Here is a 24,893-nt window from a genome sequence, read left to right as displayed (position 1 = left end):
ACTGTGGGCCTGGGGGTAACATTAAAGATGATGATGGCAAAAGCCAAACTCCTATGAACTCAAAGTCACATCAGGACACGGTCTGGACCTGCCAGCGAGACCAAATTAGTTCTCATGTGAAGAGATATGTGTGTGGTCCGGAGAATAAGAACAGAGTCCAAGGTTTAGGAAGCCTGTATTTATCTTCCACTTCTGCTACTCGTTAGAGCTTTAGGGTGTTTGACAAGTTACTTAACCTTATTGGGCCTTAGTTTCCTTATCTGTAAAACGGGAATAACGATGATACACCCCTCAAAGGAATGTGGAGTTGATACGAGATAATGCATAGAAAAGTACTTAGCCTGGTACTGTGCACCCGAAAGTTATCAGAGCACACAGGACACGCCCCATGACCACTGGCCAGCACCACTGACCTTTTCATTATTGCTGATGGGAATAGCTTATAAATGTGTTAATGGAAAATGTCCTGCATCTTCACATACAGGTAGCGATTAATACTTAAAAAACAAAAAGCTTCTTGGCGTATTTTGTGGCTGTTCCCAAAATAGCCCAAGAGGAGGGCAGGGCAGAAACGATGACCCTCATGTTGCAGCTGAGAAGGTGGAGGCTTAGTGAGGTGAAGGGGCTTATTGGAATCCATCAGGTAGGACAGGGCCAGCCAGGAATGCAGCTCAGGCCTCTGCCTCCTGCCCTGTCTCCACAGCGACCTGGCAGGCAACCAAGAGGCGAGATGCCCCAGAGCAGAGAGCTGGAAGCCTGCCAGGGAGAGACAGCGTAAGGACTCCGTTCCAGTCTGGTCTCGTCTGATCTATTCATTGGCATGTTGCTTGGGACCCACGTGGATTTTACAGCCCTTGTAGGTGGTGGCCTAAGGGAGCCATGGTCCCCAGTGCCAAGTGATGTGCGTTAGTTCAGACTAATCCGGGGAGTCCTCATATTATTCTTTGTTTATCTTGTTATTACGGAACATTTGCAAACCTACGGAAAAGTAGAGGCTTGGAGTACGATGAACCCCCAGTGCTGGTCGTCCAGCTCCAACAGTCCTCACTCCACACCAACCTGAGTTTGCCTACCCCTCTGGCATTGCCCCGGGCCCTGGTGTTTTTAAGGAAATATTTGGGAAATTAACAACCAAGGCACACTTCCCCTGTGCCCCACAGGGGAAGATTCAGGTCTCATAGGTCTGAGTTGGTGGGGATTTATTGTTCTCATGGCTGCCCCCGCACCAGGTGACGTGGAAGGACAGACCCCCCCAGGGCTGCTGAACTGGGAGACTTCCGAGGGCTCCGTCATTCGAAAGTGGAGGATTCTGTAGGTGACAACCAGGTAGTGGGCTCTGTGAGGGGAGGTGGGCAAACCCTTCAGCCCTGTAGGTGTTTAAGAGGCTGGCAGAGGGCGGAGGGACCTGCCAGGAACAGGCAGTGCAGAAGCAGAGAGGAGAGAGCTTGGAGCAAGGAGGCTGGTCCTCCGGGCCCGAGTGAAGGCCTTCCTGAGACAGGACATCCCGTGTCGCCACAGGACACCACTGCTGGGCCTGTCACCGTGCAGCCTAATGATCTGTGGTCACCTACCCATCACCACCATTCACCTGGGCCCTCCTCATGGGCACGCCTCTTGTTCATCTTTATTTCCCCAGAGCCTGGTGTGGTCACTGCCAACTCGGTCTGATCGTACGAGATAGATAACATCCAACTGGCCTCTACCTTCAAAAATAGCCACTTTATGGGGGACTTCCCTGGTGGCCCAGTAGTTAAGACTCCACACTTCCAGTGCAGGGGGCACGGGGTCAATCCCTGGTCAGGGAACTAAGATCCTGCACGCCCCGCAGTGAGGCTAAAAAATAAAAATAAAATAAAATAATACAAAATATCTACTTTATGGAGTCATAAAGTAGATATATACAGTAGGTGTTCAATAAAAGTCCAGTGAAGGAATAAGCATGGACATGGTTCTAACAGCACTGACGTGCCAGCGACCAAGCTAGGCTTTCTGGTCAACCCGACAACAGTGCCAAGCAGCTGTGATATCCCCATTTTCCCATGAGGAAGCTGAGATACCATATATGGAAGAGCTTAGCCCAGTGAGGATGGTTATTCCATGTTCAGTGCATGCTGATGATTATTCCAATTACTGTCCAGGGCCAACAGCTCCCTGACAGCACATCCAGGATTTAAACCCAGCCTGGCCTGGCTCCAATCAGGCTGCCTTGCCAAGCAGTGTCCATCCTGGAAATGCAGTAACTGGAGGCTTCTGAAAGGAGGCCCCAGTCAACAGGGTCACCACATGGACATGTGAAAACTATAAACCACTTGGCAAGTCCCAAACAATCAGTAATTTCTGGGTAAGGAACAAAATTGAGGGAACTGGTTTGAATTTTTTGAGCAGAGCGATGCAGTATTTCAAGGAGTACATGTGCCCCAGCCTCCTGCCTGGCTGTGTTTTCCGCTGTAGCGTGAGGACAAGCAGGGTTCAGACGGTGGACCACACGACACTGCCGGGTGGGGAAGTCGCCCCTCTTACCTCTTTGCCCTGTCTTTCTCATCTTCATCCATTAGATTGTCTCTGCAGTTTTTCCTGCAAAAAAAAAAAAAGAACAGATGATGACTCTGATTCTCGACCTTTCTCACAGGTCTTTCTGGTTGCCATCATTTTGGTCTGATCTAAATCACATGCCTGAATCCACAGGTTCTCAAACTTTCTGGTTCCCAGCAACTCTTTGCACCCTCTCAAAAATGACTGAGGACTCTGAAGACCTCTTGTGTATGTGGGTGAAAACTGAGAAATCTTAAATATACAATATTCCGTTAAGCATCAGAGAGATGTCATCAACAGAACTCCAAGAGCTTCTGGAAAAGACCACTGTATACTCAAGAGAGTAAACAGGCAAATGATATGTTAACATTAGGAAAACTGTTTTGACCTCAAGGACCCCCCTGGGTCCCTAGATCACACTTTGGGAACTGCTTTCCGGACCCAGCTCAACAAAGCATCTGTTTATCTCAAACCTGCAAGCTGCCCATGACGTTCTAAAGGAGAGCATTTCTTTATCCGTTCATTTAAATACACAAACTCCTCTTATGCAGCCTGGAGGGATCGGGGCCCCAAAGAGGATAACTGCTCTCCTATCTTTAAGGCACGTACACCCCCTAGATAGCCAAGGTACACAGATGTGAAAAATGAAGTAACAACCCAGGAATGTTCTCACAGCCCCAAACCTCATCGCCTGGGCCTCTACTCTCCCAGGCCGCTGGCTCAAAGGCTCTTGGGCCCACTGACCCAGTGTCCCCTGCTACACGCAGGCCTGCGGTCCTTCACCCGTCAGAGCCACATCCCTGATTACTCTTCCTTCACACGTTTCCCTGAGTCCCATCTGTCTGGGGGGCGGTCCCCCTCCAGCCCCTCCATGCAGAAAGACGTTCAGGGTGTCCCTGAGGCCAGAGTTGGGGGAACTGGAGGCGAAGTGTGGTGGAGATAAGGGTGGGGACCACAGAGAAATGGAATCACCGTGACACACACGCTTCAGAGGCCTGACATCAAAACTCCAGAATCAACACTTTGCAAATGCACTAACCTTTACTCTCAAAATTCCAAGTTCCTGATCACAACTTTTTTTTATGAAAGTAACTCATTTTATGAAAAGGCCAGTATGGATTTTGTAACAAAAGTAGACAAGGATATTAACAGAAAGAATTATTATAGGTCAATCCCATTCATGAACATGAATATAAGAATTCTCAACCAAACAGCAAATCCAATAGAACCATACATAAAAATTGTAACGTTAGATAAAAATTATTAATGGGACAAATGAATCTTTTCTCTGAGATAATTTTGTTTTGTAATTTTTGGTCTGCTGTGAGCCCAGGCATGAGTCTGAGCCAAAGAAGAAAAGGAATTCTGCAGTCACAGCCCGTTTACCTACAAGCCCCATTTGGTAAATAGCAGGCATATTTTAGTGATAGATTCGCAAGAAACACCATTCAGCAGTTGAGGCCTGTGTCATGATTAAAGTGGGGTTAGCATATCTGCAAACAGGCATCTGCTTAATGTTTTCCAGATGGAATCTGTTCAAAGCTTTAACACATGAAAAATGCAGGCCATTCATTTAATGATATGCTACTCCAGGTCTGCACTCCATGGAAAGTGGTGGCTGCCTGTGCGCTGAGGGCATGAGCCAGGATCCAGCCATGGTAACAGGGTAAAAGCCATGCCCCTTACCAGGTACCCCTGGACAGAGCACGTTTGCGGAGGATGTGGGCTTCGGTCTGCTTTGCTGAGGATCTGGAATCCTGTTTGGATGACAGGGGTTGCTTTGTCATACATGAAACGTTGTAGAAACACCTACAAATGACTAATAGCTACTCTGTATCAACTGCAGCAGCTCTGATTCCTCTCTCTCTGTTCTTAAACACTTCCTGAATCCATGAAGCCCTGATGTCCTACACCCACTTTCTCTTCTTTCCCATCCCTCCCATTTCCTTGCCCGATTCCTGTCACTCGACCCCTAAGTCACTCTGCTCCACTGCACCTGAGGGAAGAGAACACACCTGAGTTGTGCTCCCCAGGAGCACCTGCCCCAGAAGCTTCACACCAATGTCCTGTTTTGTCACACCTGTTGTCTCCCATGCCTTCCTCATGTCCATCAACAGAGGAATGGATAAAGAAGATGTGGTACATACATACAATGGAGTACTACTCAGCCATAAAAAAGAACGAAATGATGCCATTTGCAGCAATATGGATGGACCTAGAGATTCTCATACTAAGTGAAGTCAGACAGAGAAAAACAAATATCATATGATACCACTTATACGTGGAATCTCAAAAAATGATACAAAGGAACTTATTTACAAAACAGAAATAGACTCGCAGACTTCAAAAACAAACTTATGGGGCTTCCCTAGTGGCGCAGTGGTTGAGAGTCCACCTGCCGATGCAGGGGACACGGGTTCATGCCCGGGTCTGGGAAGATCCCACATGCCGCGGAGCGGCTGGGCCCGTGAGCCGTGGCCGCTGAGCCTGCACGTCCGGAGCCTGTGCTCCGCAATGGGAGAGGCCACAGCAGTGAGAGGCCTGCGTACTGCAAAAAAAAAAAAACAAAACAACTTATGGTTACCAAAGGGGAAAGGCTGGGAGGAGGGATAAATTAGGAGTCTGGGATTAACATATGCACACTACTATACATAAAATAGAGAAACAACAAGGACCTACAGTATAGCACAAGGAACTCTACTCAGTATTCTGTAATAACCTATATGGGAAAAGAATCTGAAAAAGAATGGATGTATGTATATGCATAACTGATTCACTTTGTTGTACACCTAAAACACAACATTTTAAATCAACTATACTCCAATATAAAATAAAAATTAAATTAAAAATTAAAAAAGTTAAGTGCACATAAAAAACAATTGTGGTAATGTACACATAACATAAAATTTACCATTTTTAACTCTACAGCTCAGTAGCATTAAGTACATTCATATTGTGGTGTGACCATCACCACCATCCATCTCCAGAGCTCTTTTTATCTTGCAAAACTGAAACTCTGTCCCCATTAAACACTGACTCCCCACTCTCCTTCATCCAACCCCTGATGACCACCATTCTACTTTCTGTCCCTACAATTCTGACGACCCTAGGGCTCTCCTATAGGTGGAATTATACAGGATTTGTCCTCTTGTAATGGTTTTGTGTCATTTAGCATAATGCCCCAAGGTTCATCACGTCTTGGTATGTGTCAGAACTTAGTTCCTTTGTAAGGCTGAATCATATTCCACTGTACGTATGGACCACCTTTTGTTTACCCATCCTCTGTTGATGGACCCTGGGTTGCTTCCACCTTTTGACTATTATGAGGAACAGGGGTGTCCCTCCCTCCTTGTATCTTTGAGTCACTCTTTTAATTCATCATGTGGAGGAGTTGGAGGGGCCCAAAGCACACAAGAAAGAGGGAGAAGGGGAAGAAAAGTAGTCCTGTGAGGTTGGGTTAATGGAAAAACAGAGAAGTTTAAGGGGTGACAGTGACTTTTCCCAATTGTATAAAGAGTTTCCAATTAAGAGAGAAGGGGAGAAGAATAAATTAGGAGTTTGGGATTAAAACATACACATTACTATATATGAAATAGATAACCAACAAGGACCTACTGTATAGCACAGGGAACTATACTCTATGTCTTGTAATAACTATAATGGAAGAGAATGTAAAAGAAGAATACATATATCTATATACATCTATATAGCTGAATCATTTACTGTATAACTGAAGCTAACACAACATTATAAATCAACTATATTTCAACAAAAAATTTTTAAAGAAGAATTTCCAATTAAAAAGGATTTTGAGCAGCAGTTTTTTTGTTTTTGTTTTTTTTAATGACCATAGAAGGCCAGGGAAAAGAAAATGAGCTGCAACGAAGGCAGAGGAGATTCTGTTCAGAGCTGAGAAAATAACTGTTGATATGATTAACCCCCAAAGTGAACAACGGTGGAAAGCTCTAGTATTTTTACTCTAGATAACCACACATCCTAGATGGGCTAGACATTTAGGGGTTTCTTCATCATGGTCCCAACAGGAAACAGGACTTAATTGCAAGGAGGCTGTTTATAAAGGTGTGTGGAGGTGGGATGGCTAGGGAAACCAGGAGAGATGGTGCAGGTGCCTAGGGTTGGTGTCAGCAGAGCTGTTGACACCTCTATGCATCAAGGGACAAGAGGGAAATGGTTACCTGGACCTGGAAGGAGTGTATCATATAGGAGAGGTGGCATTTGGTGCAGGGATGCAGTCAGCCTGAAGAAACCTTGTAAGAAGGGAGCCGAGGGGATAAATACCTCACCTCCTTGTCCACCCTCCCCAATCTCTCACTTGTGTCTCCTGTTGGCCACACCCCCCGGAAGACAGAGAGGGAGGCTACTTATGACATCCTCACAGGGGAGCCTCCGGGGCAGACAGAAGGGTAGGGATGGGGAGAGGGGCACAGAAAGGAGACCCAGCACACCCAGTACATTTCATTTCTTGGGGGCTCTTCCAGTTCTGGGTTTCTTGGCTTTTTCTGGAACACAAACTATTTGGAGTCTTTTTACACCTTGTAACATCTCCCAAAATTTCAAGTATAGGCATCTGCATCTACTAACTAACCACTCAAGAAATAATCACCGATGAGAATGATGAGAGGCTGAGGAAAAGAGAGCCTGGAACTGTTGGAACAACAAAATCTGTAATGATGGATTGTAACCCAGAGAATAAACTAAATATTCATGAGTCCACTGGTACAAGTAAATAATTAAGTGAATAAACAAATGGAGGAGGGGACAGGTTTCCCTTACAGAAGAATTTCAATTAATAAATGTAGAAGGAAGAAAGGAAATCGAAGATCACCATCAGTACACTGAAGTAATAAACTGTTGCAGGCAAAATCCACCGATGGATGCTGAAATTAATGGGCAAAAGTTTGAGGAGAATCAGGTTATTTGCAGAGTTCAAAGTATCTCCCTCAAGATATTTATTAATTATAAAAGAAAAATAGTAACTTTATAAGTAGAGGAGATTGGCAGATACCACCTTCACCCGGGGTCAAAATTAACCTCACCAGGATAAGTTATATCCAAGTGTTTTGGTGGAAATAAGCACTCATTCTTTTGGGTATACACAACTAAGCGTGTACCTGCTGGATCACAGTATAGCCATATGCTTACTATATTAGAAACTGCCCAACTGTTTCCCAAAGTGACTGTACAATTTTATATTTGCACCAGTGGCACACGAGAGTTCCAGAGGCTCCACATTCTCACCCAACGCTTGGTACGTCTTCTTAATTTTAGTCATTCTGGTAGGTATGTTTTGGGCTCTCATTGGGATTTGGCTTTGCATCTCCCGATGATTAATGATGTTGAGCATCTTTTCATGGACGTATTTGCTGTTCTAGACAGCTTCTTTTGTGATGTGTCTGTTCAAGTGTTTTGCCCACTTTTCTTTTTCTTCTTCTTTTTTAAAGAAATTGGGCTGTTTATCTTCATCATACTAATCTGTAGAAGCTTCTCTCTTTCAGATATAAGTACTTTGCCAGATATATGTATTGTGAACATTTTCTGCCAGCCTGTGGCTGGTCTTTTAACTTTCTTGATGATGTCTTTTGATGAACGGTTTTTAATTTTGATAAAGTGTAATTTATATATTTTTTATTTTTGTGTCCTAAGAAGTCTTTGCCACCTCAGTGTCATGAAGAACTATCCTACGTTTTCTTCTAGAAGCTTTATCATTTTAGCTTTTACATTGATTTACACTCCATTTCAAATTAAATTTTATGTGTGGTGTAAGACAGTGGTCAAGGATCACCTTTTTTTCCCCCCATCTGTACACTCACTTGTTCCAGGATCATTTATTGAAAAGATATTTCTTTCCCAATTGCACTGTCACTTTGTCAAATATCTTGTGTGATCCTATATCCCTGTGTATGTACAGAGTCTCTGTTCAGTTCTATTTATCTATAGGGTATGCTTAAAGTTCAGACACATAGGATAAACTTATTTTTTTAAATACATTTTTTTTCTTAATTTCATTTTTGGGGTATCCATTGCTAGTATATTGAAATACAATTGACTTTTTTTTTCCCCACGCCGCACAGCTTATGCAATCTTAGTTCCCCAGCCAAGGATTGAACCTGGGCCCTCGGCAGTGAGAGCACGGAGTCCTAACCACTGGACCACCAGGGAACTCCCTAAACTTATTTTTAAAAATAAACTTTATTTTTTAGAACAATTTTAGATTTATAAAAAATGCAAAGACAGTATTGAGAGTTCCCACATATCCTGCACCCAGTTTCCCCTGTTATAAATACCTTACACTACTATGGTGTATTTGTCACCATTAACGAACCAATACTGATACTGATACATTATTATTAAGTAAAGTCCACACTTCACTTATATTTTGTTAGTTTTTATCTAATGTCCTTGCTCTGTCCCAGTATCCCATCCAGGAAACCACACTCCATCTAGCTGTCATGTCTCCTTAGGCTCCTCTTGGCTAGGACAGTTTCTCAGACTTTCCTTGTTTTTTATGACCTTGACCATTTTGAGGAATACTTGTACATTGTCCCTCAATTTGGGCTTGTCTGATGTTTTTCCCAGATTGGGCAGATGGGTTTTTAGGAGAAAGCCCACAGAGGTGAAGTATCATTCTTTTTTTTTCTTTTTTGGCCGCGCAGCATGTGGGATCTTAGTTCCCTGACCAGGGATCAAACCTACACCCCCTGCATTGGAAGCACGGAGTCTTAACCACTGGACCGCCAGGGAAGTCCTAAAGTACCATTCTCATCACATCATGTCAAGGGTATTAAGAGGCTGTATCACTGAAGTTGACCGTAGTCACCCGCTGAAGTAGCAATAAACTTATCTTCAAATCGTACTGTAGTTACATTTACACATAATATGTACAATGTGTTTTTCAACTTCCAAGTGTCCTGTTTTCAGATGAAGAATCTCTAAACTGAAGATGGTAGGTCCAATTATTAGTCTCAAAAAAAGTACACAAAATGCACGATTTCCCCTGTGTTTTGAGACTTTGATATATAATTATTGAACTTTGATCAGACTAACAGTTGGACCTATGTTTAAACTTAGAGGTACTGCACCTGGAAACACACTGAGCATTTTATTTGAAAACATAACTAACCTGCTGCTTAAGTAAAGTTATCTTATGTTTCCTGATCCTGCGGCATCCTGTATTTGTCTATTTCTATGCCAGAACCACACTATCTTAACTCCTGGAGTTTTGTAGGAATTCTTGACATCAACAGAGTGTGAGCCTTCCAACTTTGTTCTTCTTTCTCAAGATTCTTGGCTATTTTAGGTCTTTGCATTTCCAAGTAAGTTTTAGAATTGACATTGTCAATTTCTATAAAAATGCCTGCTGTGATGTTTATTGGGGTTGTCTTTCTGTGAAGAGACACCGAGGTGTAGTCACCTAAGCACTAAGATGACATCCACATGCGATGTTGTATGATTCAATAGATATTCCCTGAGAGCCTGGGCAACACCCCTGCTCCCATGGCGCTTAGGTGGTAGGGGGCAGGCAGGCGGTGAGGGCAAGCCACAAGCACTTACGTAAGTAAACACATGGCTTGTCATTGGTTATAAGTGGTGTGGAGAAAGATAAAGGAGAACTTGGGGGAACAGGGAGTGCTCTGGTGGGCTGGGGCCGTGGTCTGGTGCTTTAGGAGCACCACCGGCCTCACGGATAAGTGATATGTGAGCCATAGCCTGAGAAAAGAGAGGGCGTGAGTGTACAGACAGCAACAAGAGCCAGAAACAGCCAAGAGGCCAGCGTGGTGGATGGGGTTAGAGAGGGGGAGACACGCCAAGGAGACTGGGTGGAGTCTGGCCTTTGCTCGGAGTGAGATGGGAAGGCACCACAGGTTTGGATCAGAGGAGTGATGGAGACCTAACTCTGAGGACAGCCGTGACTTTTAAATGAGCTTAATTAAGTTGGCACATATGAGAGTACCAGCACGAGCCTGGCAGACACTCAACATCCGGTTCCCCATTTGGATGGCAAGGATTAGGTACAAGGCGTCTTTACCCGTTACCCAGCCCACGATGTCTAGCCCAGCTCCTTACCCGTGTCAGGTGCTCAATAAACATATGAGGAATGAAGGAGAGAAGGGAGGGAGGGAGGGAGGAAGAGAGAGGGACACAGCCAGGACCAAAGCCCTGCCTGAATTCCCACAATATGGACTAATACCGACTCCCACAAACCCCTCAGTGATCACGGTTAATCCAGGGTACCAGTACTTACGAGGTACATGTGAGGGTACAGTGACGTGCTGATGACCAAAAATTAAAACAAAAATCGCCATATGTGCAGGAGGAAAATCCACTTTGCACAGTACCTTCAGCAGAAGCCAGTGGCTCCCTCACCAGCCCTCGGCCGCTGCTGCGTTCCGGAAAAGCATCATCTCATTTCCTCTCCATCCACTCTGTGGGTGGAATGGGCCATAGTCTCCTCCCCTTAATAATTGGTCCCTGAGCTGCCCAGGGACCCCCGGCTCTGCGGATAGAGCCCACCCTGGACTGCATCTCCTCGGGCTGACCTGACCGATTGCCTGCTCCGGACGTGTGGGCTCCTGACCTCGGAGGCAGCCCAATTTCCCTTTCAATTCCGACCCACTTGTTCCATTTGACCTGAAGCAAATCCCTTAGACTTCATGAGGTCACCAGGCAGAGAGCATGTGAGGCGTAAGTGACAGGGTGCATGTGTGCAAGGAGGGCCAGGGTGCCCCCTACAGCACAGAGGCCCCCGTTCACCCCACTTCTGCCCTGTGTAACCACCCTGCCCTCTGTGGTCCTGAGCTTCCGCGGAGGCAGGTGCGTCCAGCCTCATCCGTTCTCCTTGTCTGTCTTAAATTTCAATGCACACACTCTCTGCCCAATGAAAAGGTCACCATGGGTGAATGGGGTGCCACAGACCTCAGGTTTCAAAGGGGCACTTCTGACCAGGGAAGAAAGGGTTGTTGTTTTTTTTTTTTTTGCGGGGGGAGCTTTTCCAGCAGAGGCACCAGACACGTGCTCCCGAGACCCCCACCTCCAGAGACCACCTATGGCTGCCGGCCAGCAGGGCTGCGGAGTCCCTCACTCATTTGACCCTGGCACAAAAGGGGCAGCCTCGAAAGCGTGTGTGTGTGTGTGTGTGTGTGTGTGTGTGTGTGTGTGTGCGCATGGTGGAAAGATAGACAGACACACACGCCCAGGGGGTGCTGCCTGCAGCATCTAGTGATAATAGAACCTTGGTCCTTGTGAGGATGGGAGGGAGGGAGGGAGGGAGAGAGTGAAAGAAACAGAGGTTGAAATGACCGAGGACCTCCTCGATGAGCATCTAGTGACCTAACTGAATAGAAGGACCCAAAGGAGGTCGGCAAATGACATCCCCATTGCCTAAGTGAAATTTCCGCCCCCAAGGGCTCTCTCTCACAGGCACCTACTACACCATGGATCACAACTCTGGCCCTTGAACAGGGACCAGCAAGTGGCAGTGTGACCGTTTTCTCAGGCCACATCTGCCCTGGGTAGCACAGTGTGTCAGCAGGGAGACAAGAGATTAATGTATCCTACAGGGGACAGGGACCCCCCCCTGGGGACTGGCAGCTCACTCCTGGGGCTCCAGAGAAGGCTCATACAACTGACATGGAAAGGTACGTCATTCTCCTAAAGCAGGGGTTGGCAACACTTTTCTGTAAAGGGCCACCTGCTGAGTATTTTAGATGCAGGTCATCCAGTCTCTGCTGTAACCACTCAACTCTGCCATCATAGTGTGAAAGAAGCCATAGATGGTGTGTCAGCAAGCGTGTATGGCTGTGTCAACAAAACTTATTTGTAAAAACAAGATGGGGGCCAGAAAGAGTCACTAGAATCAGTGCTCAGCCTTCCTCTTCGGTGTCTTTTCTAATTTTGAACTTTTTGTACAGCCTTAAAAGGCCCAGTGGGTCACTCCACATCATCATGCATTTCCCCTGAAATGACTACCCTAAGCCTATTGCATTGCAAGGCCCATGTTTTTTCAAACTAAAATCATGACCTTTTAGAATTGGTGGAGAAATGGTTTGAATCACAGGCCCCAAGGTAGCTGGAAAATCTGAATATTCCTCCTCACGGTACCGATCAAACCTGGTGACTTTCGATCATGAAAAAGAAAAAAATACTGCAAACAAGAGCAAATGGAAATCCAAAGGGGCACCGCCATGCAGATATCTCCCCAGTCGGCTGGGGCTTATTTATTGTCAATAGCGAGTGTGCCTTCTGCCCTCCCAGCCTGCCCCTGGTGAAGGCACCTCATGTCGCTTTGGATTAACATCTGGATCTCCCACGTGGGAGCTCGATAATGATTTTTCCTCATTATATTTAAGAAATAAAAAGGCTCTGAGAAACAGTCACTGATGAGCTACAGCGCTGACTTGTCTCCCTTTGTCCTTTGGGGGAGGCTAGGAAATAACTTCCACATTTTAATTCTTCCTCTCCAGGGCACCTCATTTTGATTGCAATGATTCATTCACTGGGAAAAATAATAGTTCTTCTAAAGGAAATGGGGAGTGCCAACCTGAGAGCTGCCCGCTTCTGCAACCCCAATTCCCCTCCAGCTGGGGAATTCGCAGCATGATCTCTCACATTCCGCAAATTGGGAAAGTCAAGGTGGACGGGTCCATCCTTCACCGAAGCTTTACCAACGCTTCCCCCTCCCCCCTCCCCCACAGCTGGCTGGGGCCTCACAGAGCCAGACTCCCAGGAGAAACCAAAGAGAGACCCTCACTCAGCAAACTTCCGCAACCCTATGAGAATTATCTCACAAGCATCTTCAAGGTCAAGGCTGAGGCTTTATCTGCCTATTGTGATCACGATGCCCCCTTCATGCTTTCCTTTTTCCAAGGGTCTGATGATTCACTACTCAGGGAAACAGTGATATAAGCAATGAAGGAATGGAAGGAGAAAGTTAGAAATTTGGTATTAAGTAAATTTGCAAGGACATCGTTCGGTCAGCAAAGAATTTCCAAAATAGAAATCATTACCATATCCTGATCAACGGGTCATCTAACATGACATGTGATTTTTTTTTTTTTTTTTTGGCAGTACGTGGGCCTCTCACTGTTGTGGCCTCTCCCGTTGCGGAGCACAGGCTCCAGACGCGCAGGCTCAGCAGCCATGGCTCACGGGCCCAGCCGCTCCGTGGCATGTGGGATCTTCCCGGACCGGGGCACGAACCCGTGTCCCCTGTATCGGCAGGCGGACTCTCAACCACCGCGCCACCAGGGAAGCCCGACATGTGATTCTTGCAACCTTTGGAACTTACGCTCCAATCACGATTCCTTTTAGTGGCCCCTTTCTAAAGAATTTAGACTGCACAGTGTAAACCGAGTCAACTAGAGAATCTGATGGGTGACAGTGCGTGGTCAGGATGCGGACAACAGACGCCTATAAAAATCAGCAAGAGGGGGAAAAGGAGATGTATGAGTCATACTCGGAACTGAGTCAGTGCAGGCCTTTGCTGGGAGCCACCGTTCAGCTGCCACAGACCAACCGAAATGAATCCATGAGAGGCGGCTGCAGCCTGGCATCTCCGGCCACCTAACCATTGGTCCTAATGCTCCTTTGGGCGTGGGAGCGCTCATCCTAATGGGCTCAAGTTTGCAAAGAGAGCACAAGAAAAAGATGTCCCTGAGATGAGAAGTCATGTCTGTTTTGGACACCCAGGCTGTGGAGTCTGTGGTTTAGTATCAGAGCTTCCAATAACATTTAATAAAAATGTGGGATGCTTCTGTAACTGCTAACGCAGTTAGCAGTTAGCAGTCTGTAACGCAGTTACAGACACAGCAGAATTAGTTTGGAAGCGAATGAGATCTCGGTTTGTGTGTCCTCCTGCCTCTTTCCTTCACTCAGTGCGGTGGTCCAGACACAGCCTGGGGAACGATGAGCTCATCTGTAAATGGGGGATGATCCCCACTTTCCACCACCCTCCTGAGACCCCAACAGGACAGCTCATCTGTGTAAAGCCCTTAGCAGAGGGTGGGCTGGGCAAGAAAGGTGAACCGTCTCCTTTCCATGGTGCAGTGAGCAGAAGCCATGACTTTGAAATGACAGCAGGTTAGTATCTTCAGAGTCGCAGGTAACTTGCCTACGGCTGCACACCTGGTTGGTACCAAGCATTGCCTTCCCTCTTCTCCCATCATTGCAATCACTTCTTTTCTTTATAGTTTAAACAGAGAGCACGGCCCTCCCCGCAGAGCCAGGGAGCTCCAGCCTCCCACCTCTGTTCAGAGCTCAGGGGCTGCAGGGGCCCCACAGAACGTTCTTCCTAATGCTTCCAACTCTACTGCAACTTTCCATGCTTACTTTTCACAGGTACCCATGAAGTTGGATCATCCTACACTCCTCCTGTCCACTCCCTACATACAGTTCAGCTGAGCTCAGTTCCCCTGGGGGAAGCGGGTGCTGCCCGGGGTGGGGTGAGGCTGGAAGGTCCACCCAAGCTGCCTGGACACCTCCTCACAGGACATGCGAGTCTGGGTTGATCTGGAGCCCATAATTGGGAAACCAGCCTTGGTGACTGATTCCTGGACCCATCTGTGCTGAAAAAAAGAGGTGGGTCCCTTGTGCAGAGGGGTGTCTCTGTGCCAGGTCACTGCTGCTCTCAACGCGCTATCCCCAGGGGCCTCAAAGAGGGGCCCAGCCCCACCCAGTGGGAAGCAGCCCCTGATGAGGGAGGGGGTACCACCCCCCAGTGAACGACCGCATTCATGAGACTAAGGACCCATCAAAGGCCCCAGAACCAGGGTCCCATTTTGGGATGCGCCATGGGCTTTGGGTAGGGGACAATTTACAACAAGAATAGTGTTGTCCCCTCTCCCACCGGATGCTTGCCCTCAAAGCATCCCCACGCTAAGGACATCAGTGAACCGAGTCTCCCTGGGGCTTCCCAGCAGCATCCTGTACTCTGTCTCTCTGTCCCTGGTTGCCACTGTCAAATGCACACCGGGGTCTGCAGGACGGGGGGTCGCAGGTGGGCCCTAAATGTCCTGGAAGCTGGCCTTTCTCCTCAAGAAACACTCGCAGACCCTTCGCACAAAGTCTGAAGGAAGGCCTGCCCTCCGGACACAAAGGGGAGATGAGATACAGAACAGACGCAAACAGCACGTAGGGCAGGAAGCCCCCAACACCCTCCCCTGGGAGAGGGGACTTGAAGCATCTCTACCAGGAAGACCCGGCCACGGGCAGAAAGAAAGCCACCAACTGAGACCCAGTCCTGTTCATCAAGCAAGCAGAGCATCAGCAGGTCCAGAAATGTCTGGTTTTCACACCTTTAAAGGTCAACCCGGCAGGACTGGAAACGTCCAGTTTCCCCATTTTGTACCTTCAGATATTCATGGTGTAAGTTAAAGATATCTTAGAAGACCTCTCTCCTCACTCACATCCACCCCTGGACAGCACTGCAGAAACTCCAAGGGGAGCAAGAAGGGTATATTTTCTTTTTAAAAAGAGACCGAGGGCTTCCCTGGTGGCGCAGTGGTTGAGAGTCTGCCTGCCGATGCAGGGGACGCGGGTTCGTGCCCCGGTCCGGGAAGATGCCACATGCCACAGAGCGGCTGGGCCCGTAAGCCATGGCCACTGGGCCTGCGTGTCCGGAGCCTGTGCTCCGCAACAGGAGAGGCCGCAATAGTGAGAGGCCCGCTTACCGCAAAAAAAAAAAAAAAAAAAAAAAAAGAGACTGAGCTCTCTCCTCCTACAAACGTATCCTGACGTGACCCTAATCAATGCACAATTCGCCCACCGGCCCAACACCCCTTCTACGCCAGCTCTGAAGCTCGGGTGGAGGTCAGGATGTCAGGAAGCATGCAAGACATGACCCCTCATCAAGACGCTCAGCCAGGGCTGAGGAAGCGCAGGCCCGGGACACCTTCCAGGAGGCATGTGCTGGGCACACAATACATGAGTTAGTGAAACAAACTACAGATAAAGCTCAGCTTGTTTTCCCATATCAGCTTATTCAATCATGACTATCTCATCCTATGTTTGTTCCCTGCTCTAACAAACATTATATCCTGCGCCCACAAGCAGCCATGCAGAGACATCCAGCTAAGAATAAAAGTGTGTGTACCAGTCAGAATGGCCATCATTAAAAAAATCTACAAATAGCAAATGCTGGAGAGGGTGTGGAGAAAAGGGAACCCTCCTACACTGTTGGTGGGAATGTAAGCTGGTGCAGCCACTATGGAGAACAGTATGAAGGTTCCTTAAAAAACTAAAATTAGAGTTACCATCTGATCCAGCAATCCCAGTCCTGAGCATATATCCGGAAAAAAACTCTAATTCGAAAAGATACATGCAACCCAAAGTTCACTGCAGCACTATTTACAATGGCTAAGACATGGAAACAACCTAGATGTCCATCAACAACAGATGAACGGATAAAGATGTGGTACATACACACATACACACACACACACACACACACACAATGGAATACTACTCAGCCATAAAAAAGAATGAAATAATGCCATTTGTAGCAACATGGATGGACCTAGAGATTATCATACTAAGTGAAGTAAGTCAGAAAGAGAAAGACAAATACCATACGATGTCACTTACATGTGGAATCTGAATAAACATATCTACGTAACAGAAGCAAACTCATAGACATAGAGAACAGACTTGTGGTTGCCAAGTGGGAGGGGGTTGGGGGAGGGATGCAGGGGGAGGTTGGGATTAGCAGATACCAACAGTTATATACAGAATGGATAAACAACAAGGTGCTACTGTAGAGCACAGGGAACTCTATTCAATATCCTGTGGTAAACCATCATGGAAAAGAATGTGAAAAAGAATGTATATATATGTGTAACTGAATCACCTTGCTGTACAGTAGAACTTAACACAACATTGTAAACCGAGTATAGTTCAACAAAATAAAGTTAAAAAAAAAAGAATAAAAGTGTGTGCAGCACATACACTTACTGGTACGCACCCCTTGGCTTCCAGGACACACCTGAATCCCCAAGCACGGCATCCAAAGCCCTCAGCAATGAGCCGCCTTTGTGACTTCAGCTACTCCCACCCCATCCTGTCGTCCGCCTCCACGCCCCCCAACATCTGCAGTGCCGTGACACCCTCCTGTTTGCACCGCCATCACCACCCTCTTCATCCCTCCAGCCCTCCCCACGCCCTCCGAGGTCTGGGTCCTACCCCCTGCCCCACCTCTGCCATTCTCGCCTCATTAGAGCATTCATCTGTTTCTGCCGCCTTGGCCTTAGCTGTCCACCCTCCACCCCGACTGGATGGTAACCTCCTCAAAGGCCGGCGCAGTGCCCACCCTCTGCATCTCAGCAGACATTCCGGGCTCAGTGCACATTCCCAGCAGAGACGATGCCTGGTGGGAGAGCTTCCATTTAGGAATCTGTTTTTAAAGTTTGGAGAGAAGCCCGGGCCTGTGGTTTCAGCAATCATTCACCGTAATGCAGGCTCCCTGGTGGGGACGCTGCCCTGGGAGCCGAGCGGCCCCTGTGCTTGGATGGTGTCCCTGGGTCACCTCGGGCCCCGGGTCCTAACCCGTTAGACTAATGGAAAACAGGGCAACCAGATTAAATCACGCTCCGTCCGAAGACTGCCATCTGTACGACTCGGAAAGCTCCTTGCCCGGCCCCTCTGGACAATGCTAAACAGGCTTAGCCTGCTGTGGGCAAACAGGAAAAGTAGGTCAGCTCCGCAGCACGGTTCTTCCCCGGTGATGAACTAATGATGTGAGGGCAGGGCCGGCCAGGGGAGGGGGCGGTCCCCTCTCACCCCCCCGTCCCACCCCACTCCGGCCCTCGGAGGCTCTGGGCCCAGCCTGGGGGGCAGACAGAGGACCCAGGGAAAGAGGAAAACTCAAAGAAAGTGTGGGTAAATGGTTCTTAAAAAAAAAAAAGCTAACTGCAGGAAGTGAACAGTGTAGACGCCCTCTGCCATTTCCCTGTCTTCAAAGACAAACCAGTTAGTGTCTTTATGGCGGTGAAGTCACCCGCTTCTCTTGCAAAGGTGTGCCCTACTGACAACGTGCACGGATACTGCAAGCCATCCGTGGAGCTGCTTCCCAGCTCGCAGGCTCCCTCCACCCTTGACTACTGGTAATAACCAGGTGCTTGCTGGGGCAACGATGGACTTGAGTCAGATGTCTGGCATATCCCAGGGCCCCGGCCTGGGAAGTTGCCGCACTGTCCCTACGATGCCTGTGTTTGGTGTGACTGCCGCTGTGCAGATGGAAAGCCCACCCCTTCCGGCCTCTCGGGCTCAGAAGTCGAGCAAAGCACCAGACACCTTGAGGGAGTCTCCCCCGAGGCCCGAGTGATCTAACCTACTTCCTGGAGCCGGTGTCTGAAATCAGGTCTCAAGAGGGCCCAGCACAAACCTGGAAGCTGATGCTGGGGACGCTGGGGCCCAGGTCCTGCTCCCCCGGGCTCCCAGGAGTGACAGGGCCCCTAGCTCAACCCCTCAAAGAGCTCACTGGTGGCCCTGGAGCAGACCCAAGTCAGCCTGGTGCCTCACAGAAATTTCCCAAGAGAGCAGTGGCCTTGTGGCCCTGGCCAGGCCACAGTGACCGAGTCTATAAACGCAGATGTGTAAGATGCTGGACACTGTTTCCCCTGTATTTCATTTATGTAACAAAGGTATCAGAAGGCTTTGACAATAAACCACGGAGATGTGTTCAGATCTAAAAACACACAAGTTTGGGAACGTTCATCCAGCCTCTTTCAGGCACGACCTTCTCTGAAAAGTTTTCTCCTTGGCATTTTCAAGAATGAAAAGGCAGAGGCCAGGGCATCCCTGGGCCTCGACAGCAACCCTTCCTTCCTCCTCCTCCCGGCCTTTGTTCACATGCTTATTCAGCACACGTGTTATGCCCTGGGTGCCCCACCACTGACGAAAAGGCAACGGTCCAGGAAGATCCAACACATGCAAAATGTGACTCTGTCGTTTAACTAGCTGAGTGACCTCAGGCAAGTTACTGAACCTCTCTGCCCGGCCTTTCACCTTCACAGGGTGGCTGAGATTTAAGGACATAATACCTGTCAAGCACCTAGATTGTGAGCCACGGGGTAAAAGTTCAAGGAGTGTTAGCTCAGGTGGTTGGGATTATTAGAGCAATCCAGGCACCCTTCACAAGGTTCTCATTTCAATAACAGATGCTAACCATGGACGTCAATTAGCTTCATTTTCAAATTCCAAAGATATTTACCAGCAAGCAGGGAGCCTGCAAGGCAAGCCCTTTTAAACTTCCCTTGCAATCCAAAAGGTTCCTGTACAGAGGACATCAGCTTGCATAACAGAATTTTCCGAAGAGTTGGTGATAAACAACATTTCTGGGAACTGAATCATACACTACATGTGTGAGTGGTTCACGGCCCACCCTCCCTCTTGATCCTCCTGCAAAGCAAAGCTCCCCACCACCCATGAGTCTGCGTAACAGACTCTCATACACCTGCTTTCCATGAGGCCACAACTAACTACTTTTTTTTTTTATTTCTTTTTTTTTAAATTTTTTTTTATTTTTTGCTTTATAACAAATTTAATCAGTTATACATATACATCTGTTCCCATATCCCCTCCCTTTTGCGTCTCCCTCCCACCCTCCCTATCCCACCCCTCCAGGCGGTCACAAAGCACCGAGCTGATCTCCCTGTGCTATGCGGCTGCTTCCCACTAGCTATCTACCTTACGTTTGGTAGTGTATCTATGTCCATGCCGCTCTTTCACTTTGTCACAGCTTACCCTTCCCCCTCCCCATATCCTCAAGTCCATTCTCTAGTAGGTCTGTGTCTGTATTCCTGTCTTACCCCTATGTTCTTCATGACATTTTTTTCCCTTAAATTCCATATATATGTGTCAGCATAGAGTATTTGTCTTTCTCTTTCTGACTTACTTCACTCTGTATGACAGACTCTAGGTCCATCCACCTCATTACAAATAGCTCAATTTCATTTCTTTTTATGGCTGAGTAATATTCCATTGTATATATGTGCCACATCTTCTTTACCCATTCATCCAATGATGGACACTTACTTTTTTTTTAAACTGTGAAATTCTAGGTAAAATGGGAGGAAGTTTGGATTCTTTTTTTAAATTTTAAATAATTAATTTTACATGTTTAGTCAAATTTAGCAAAGGTGAACGTGAAATGTTGTTAAAAGCAGTTGACTCTGTCAGCCCAATCTACTCTTCAATGCATTTCTTAATTAATGCAGCATTCCCTCAAAGCATGTTCCAGTTACTTGATTACTTAACTAAGCAATTCAGTATATTTAATGGTGTTATATTCTTTTTTTAGAGGCACTGTTTATTTTAAAAATTTTACTTTATATTGAAGTACAGTTGATTTACAATGTTGTGTTAGTTTCAGGTGTACAGCAAAGTGATTCACTTATATATATACCTATTCTTTTTCAGATTCCTTTCCTATATAGGGTTATATTCTTATCTTGGCCTAAAAAAGTCATGCAGTCTTCAATCCTTAGAATATGCTAAATTCTCGAGTCTGTGAAAAAGCTATCGGATTCTTTAGGACAGAATGGAATCATCATTCCATGGCCACGCTCAGAGTTTTGGATGCTATGAACGTAAACAGAAGTACGTTTCACTTCCACAAACTTCTCTGAAAGAAAAGGAAACCCACCAATAAATAAAACAAAAGGAGATGGTCTGGTTTAAATGAAAATGTTAAAAAGTTATTTCACAGCAAGATCCTTTTTGACCCACCTCCTAGAGAAATGGAAATAAAAACAAAAATAAACACATGGGACCTAATGAAATTTAAAAGCTTTTGCACAGCAAAGGAAAACATAAACAAGACGAAAAGACAACCCTCAGAATGGGAGAAAATATTTGCAAATGAAGCAACTGACAAAGGATTAATCTCCAAAATATACAAGCAGCTCATGCAGCTCAATATCAAAAAAACAAACAACCCAATCCAAAAATGGGCAGAAGACCTAAATAGACATTTCTCCTAAGAAGATATACAGATTGCCAACAAACACATGAAAAGATGCTCAACACCACTAATCATTAGAGAAATGAAAATCAAAACTATAATGAGGTATCACCTCACACCAGTCAGAATGGCCATCATCAAAAAATCTACAAACAGGGCCTCCCTGGTGGCGCAGTGGTTGAGAGTCCGCCTGCCGATGCAGGGGATACGGGTTCGTGCCCCGGTCTGGGAGGATCCCATATGCCGCGGAGCGGCTGGGCCCGTGAGCCATGGCCGCTGGGCCTGCGCATCCGGAGCCTGTGCTCCGCAACGGGGGAGGCCACAACAGTGAGAGGCCCGCATACCGCAAAAAAAAAAAAAAAAAAAAAAAAAAAAAAAAAAAAAAATCTACAAACAATAAATGCTGGAGAGGGTGTGGAGAAAAGGGAACGCTCTCGCACTGTTGGTGGGAATGTAAATTGATACAGCCACTATGGAGAACAGTAGGGAGGTTCCTTAAAAAACTACAAATAGAACTACCATGTGACCCAGCAATCCCACTACTGGGCATATACCCAGAGAAAATCATAATTCAAAAAGAGTCATGTACCACAATGTTCATTGCAGCTCTATTTACAATAGCCAGGACATGAAAGCAACCTCAGTGTCCATCGACAAATGAATGGATAAAGAAGATGTGGCACACATGTACAACGGAATATTACTCAGCTATAAAAAGAAATGAAATTGAGTTATTTGTAGTGAGGTGGATGGACCTAGAGTCTGTCATACAGAGTGAAGTAAGTCAGAAAGAGAAAAACAAATACCGCATGCTAACACATATATATGGAATCTAAAAAAAAAAATTGGTTCTGAAAAACCTAGGGGCAGGACAGGTATAAAGACACAGATGTAGAAAATGGACCTGAGGACATGGGGAGGGGGGAAGGGTAAGCTGGGACGAAGTGAGAGCATGGCATGGACATATATACACTACCAAATGTAAAATAGAGAGCTAGTGGGAAACAGTCGCATAGCACAGGGAGGTCAGCTTGGTGTTTCGTGACCACCTAGAGGGGTGGGAGGGAGATGCCAGAGGGAGGTGATATGGGGATATATGTACATGTATAGCTGATTCACTTTGTGATACAGCAGAAACTAACACCACTGTAAAGCAATTATACCTCAATAAAGATGTTAAAAAAATAAAATAAAAAAGATCAGAACCTTAAAAAAAAGTTATCTCATTGTTTTCAGAGGGAGAAGCAATACGTATTCATTGTAATTTCTTCCTTCTTTCATTTAGAATGAAAAGGTCAAGATCTTAGGCCATGTTTCATTAGGCAAAGTCAAGTTCTCTATTATATATATCATATATAATTATTAAAGATTTTTTTGATGTGGACCACTTTTAAAGTCTTTATTGAAATTGTTACACTATTGCTTCTGTTTTACGTTTTGGTTTTCTGGCTGCGAGGCAAGTGGGATCTTAGCTCCCTGACCCGGGATCGAACCCACACCCCACACAATGGAAGGTGAACTCAACCACTGGCCCGCCAGGGACGTCCCTATACTTATTAATATATATATTGATGTAAAAAAATAAAATGGCAGTAAGGAATATTAAGTCCTTCCTAACTCTTCTAGAAATATTTTCTCTCTTTTTTACCTATACTTTCACTGATCACTTGAGCTGCTTTCCTCCTTCCCATGATTTAAACTGTTTATTCTGCCTTGTTCCAGAGTACAAGTTAAGTTCACGTCTATGTCAGAATGACACCAGGCCAGCTCACCCGAGGAGTGGTCTGTCTCTGGCCCTATGCGTGCAAACATTTTGAGGTCATGAAAAATTATATGAAAAACAACAAAGCCTTAGCTACGATTTTAACAACGTATGGTTGTGTGTGTGCCGCGTGCTCATAAGTGTTGCATGGCAACACAGTAAGACAGCAACACTGTAGGATTTATACCACCGTGAGGCCAAGAATCCCGGGGGCAGGAAGAACACATCCGCATTAGAGGTGGGATCGTGGTGAGTCGTACAAAGCATATACTTTCCTCTTTCTGTTGTCTCTTACCTTGGTTGCAGAAAAACAGATGCAACCAGTGCAATGAATGAATTTTCTGTCTTCCCAAAGTAATGTGTGCTTTCTGATAAGCTCCTAAGTGCCCTCATATGGCCATAGGGAGAAGGCGAGAGCATGACTTGGATTTAGACAAAGAGGAAGGAACTGAATTCAGGAAGAACAGCCTCAAGCAAACTTTAAAATACTGAAAAATATCATGGTTTTACTCAAAAGCAAACATCTTGACAGATGCCCCATGGAGCTGTAGCCAGAGCTGGGTTTGGAAGCCAGAATCCAGAACCAGGGTCAAGCTCTCTCAAGCCCCTGCCTGCCCTTGGGGGGCCTGGAAGGGGCAGGATGAGCAGAGATGAGTCCAGAGCAGGGCTCCCCATGGAACCAGGGGCTGCTCCTGTATCTCCCACAAGCTCACAAAATGCTGCAGGGCTGCGTGCCACTCTCCAGGGCCAAACAGGAGGACTGCTCTGTGAGGGACGGGCCTCTATCAGTGGGAACGTGGAATCAGGATTCAGTGGGCTATGGTATCCACACTGACCAGCTGGATGAGCTTGGGGAATCACCCACTTTTTTTGGACTGTGGTTTCTTCCTTTGGTGGAATAAGAAAAAACTTTGTAAACTCTAAAATGTTGTATAAAATGTGGTCTTCTACATGGAAACAACCCAAATGTCCATCAACAGATGGATGAAGAAGATGTGGTGTATATATATATGTGTGTGTTATATATATATGTGTGTGTGTCCAGACACACACTGGAATATTACTCAGCCATAAAAAGAATGAATGAAATAATGCCATGTGCAGCAATGTGGATGGACCTAGAGATAATCATACTAAGTAAAGTAAGCCAAAGACAAATGATATTGCTTGTATGTGGAATCTAAAATATGACACAAATGAACCTATCTACGAAACAGACTCACAGATATAGAGAACAGACTTGTGGTTGCCAAGGGGAGGGGTTGGTCCCTCCCCTTGTGGGAGTTTGGGGTTAGCAGATGCAAACTATTATATATAAAATGGATAAACAACAAGATCCTACTGTATAGCACAGGGAACTATATGCAATATCCTGTGATAAACCATAATGGAAAAGAATGTGAAAAAGAATGTATACATATAACTCAATCACTTTGCTGTACAGCAGAAATTAACACAACATTGTAAATCAACTATACTTCAATTTTAAAAATGTGGTCTTCTATTTGAAGATGGTCATTTAGCCCACGTACTCTTCTGGGTGAGAATTACCTGCCCAGGTGTCCAGACAGGTGACAAGGAGGCAGGATGAGGAAAGCCTGGCCACGACAGAGCATTCTCCATCCA

General features: G+C 46.3%; 1 protein-coding gene across 5 annotated transcripts in view; it reads right to left on the bottom strand.

Moving 5' to 3' along the window:
- NPAS2 (neuronal PAS domain protein 2) overlaps window positions 1-24,893 on the bottom strand; it is a 194,044-nt gene that overhangs the window by 110,569 nt on the left and 58,582 nt on the right. For 4 of the 5 annotated variants that reach the window (XM_082641953.1, XM_082641951.1, XM_082641949.1 and 1 more), the window contains exon 2: window positions 2,521-2,574. In XM_082641953.1, coding sequence (XP_082498079.1) covers window positions 2,521-2,552 — 32 coding nt within the window. In that variant the 5' untranslated portion in view covers window positions 2,553-2,574. Of the gene's footprint in view, window positions 1-2,520; window positions 2,575-4,218; window positions 4,238-24,893 lie in introns of those variants that run through there. The other variant, XM_082641950.1, reaches the window with a different exon arrangement.

The sequence above is a fragment of the Mesoplodon mirus genome, assembly GCF_964341445.2.
Source record: "Mesoplodon mirus genome assembly, chromosome: 14".
Classification (NCBI taxonomy): domain Eukaryota; kingdom Metazoa; phylum Chordata; class Mammalia; order Artiodactyla; family Ziphiidae; genus Mesoplodon; species Mesoplodon mirus.
The sequence above is the reverse complement of the archived record's forward strand: the minus strand, read 5'-3'. Positions and strand labels throughout refer to the sequence as shown.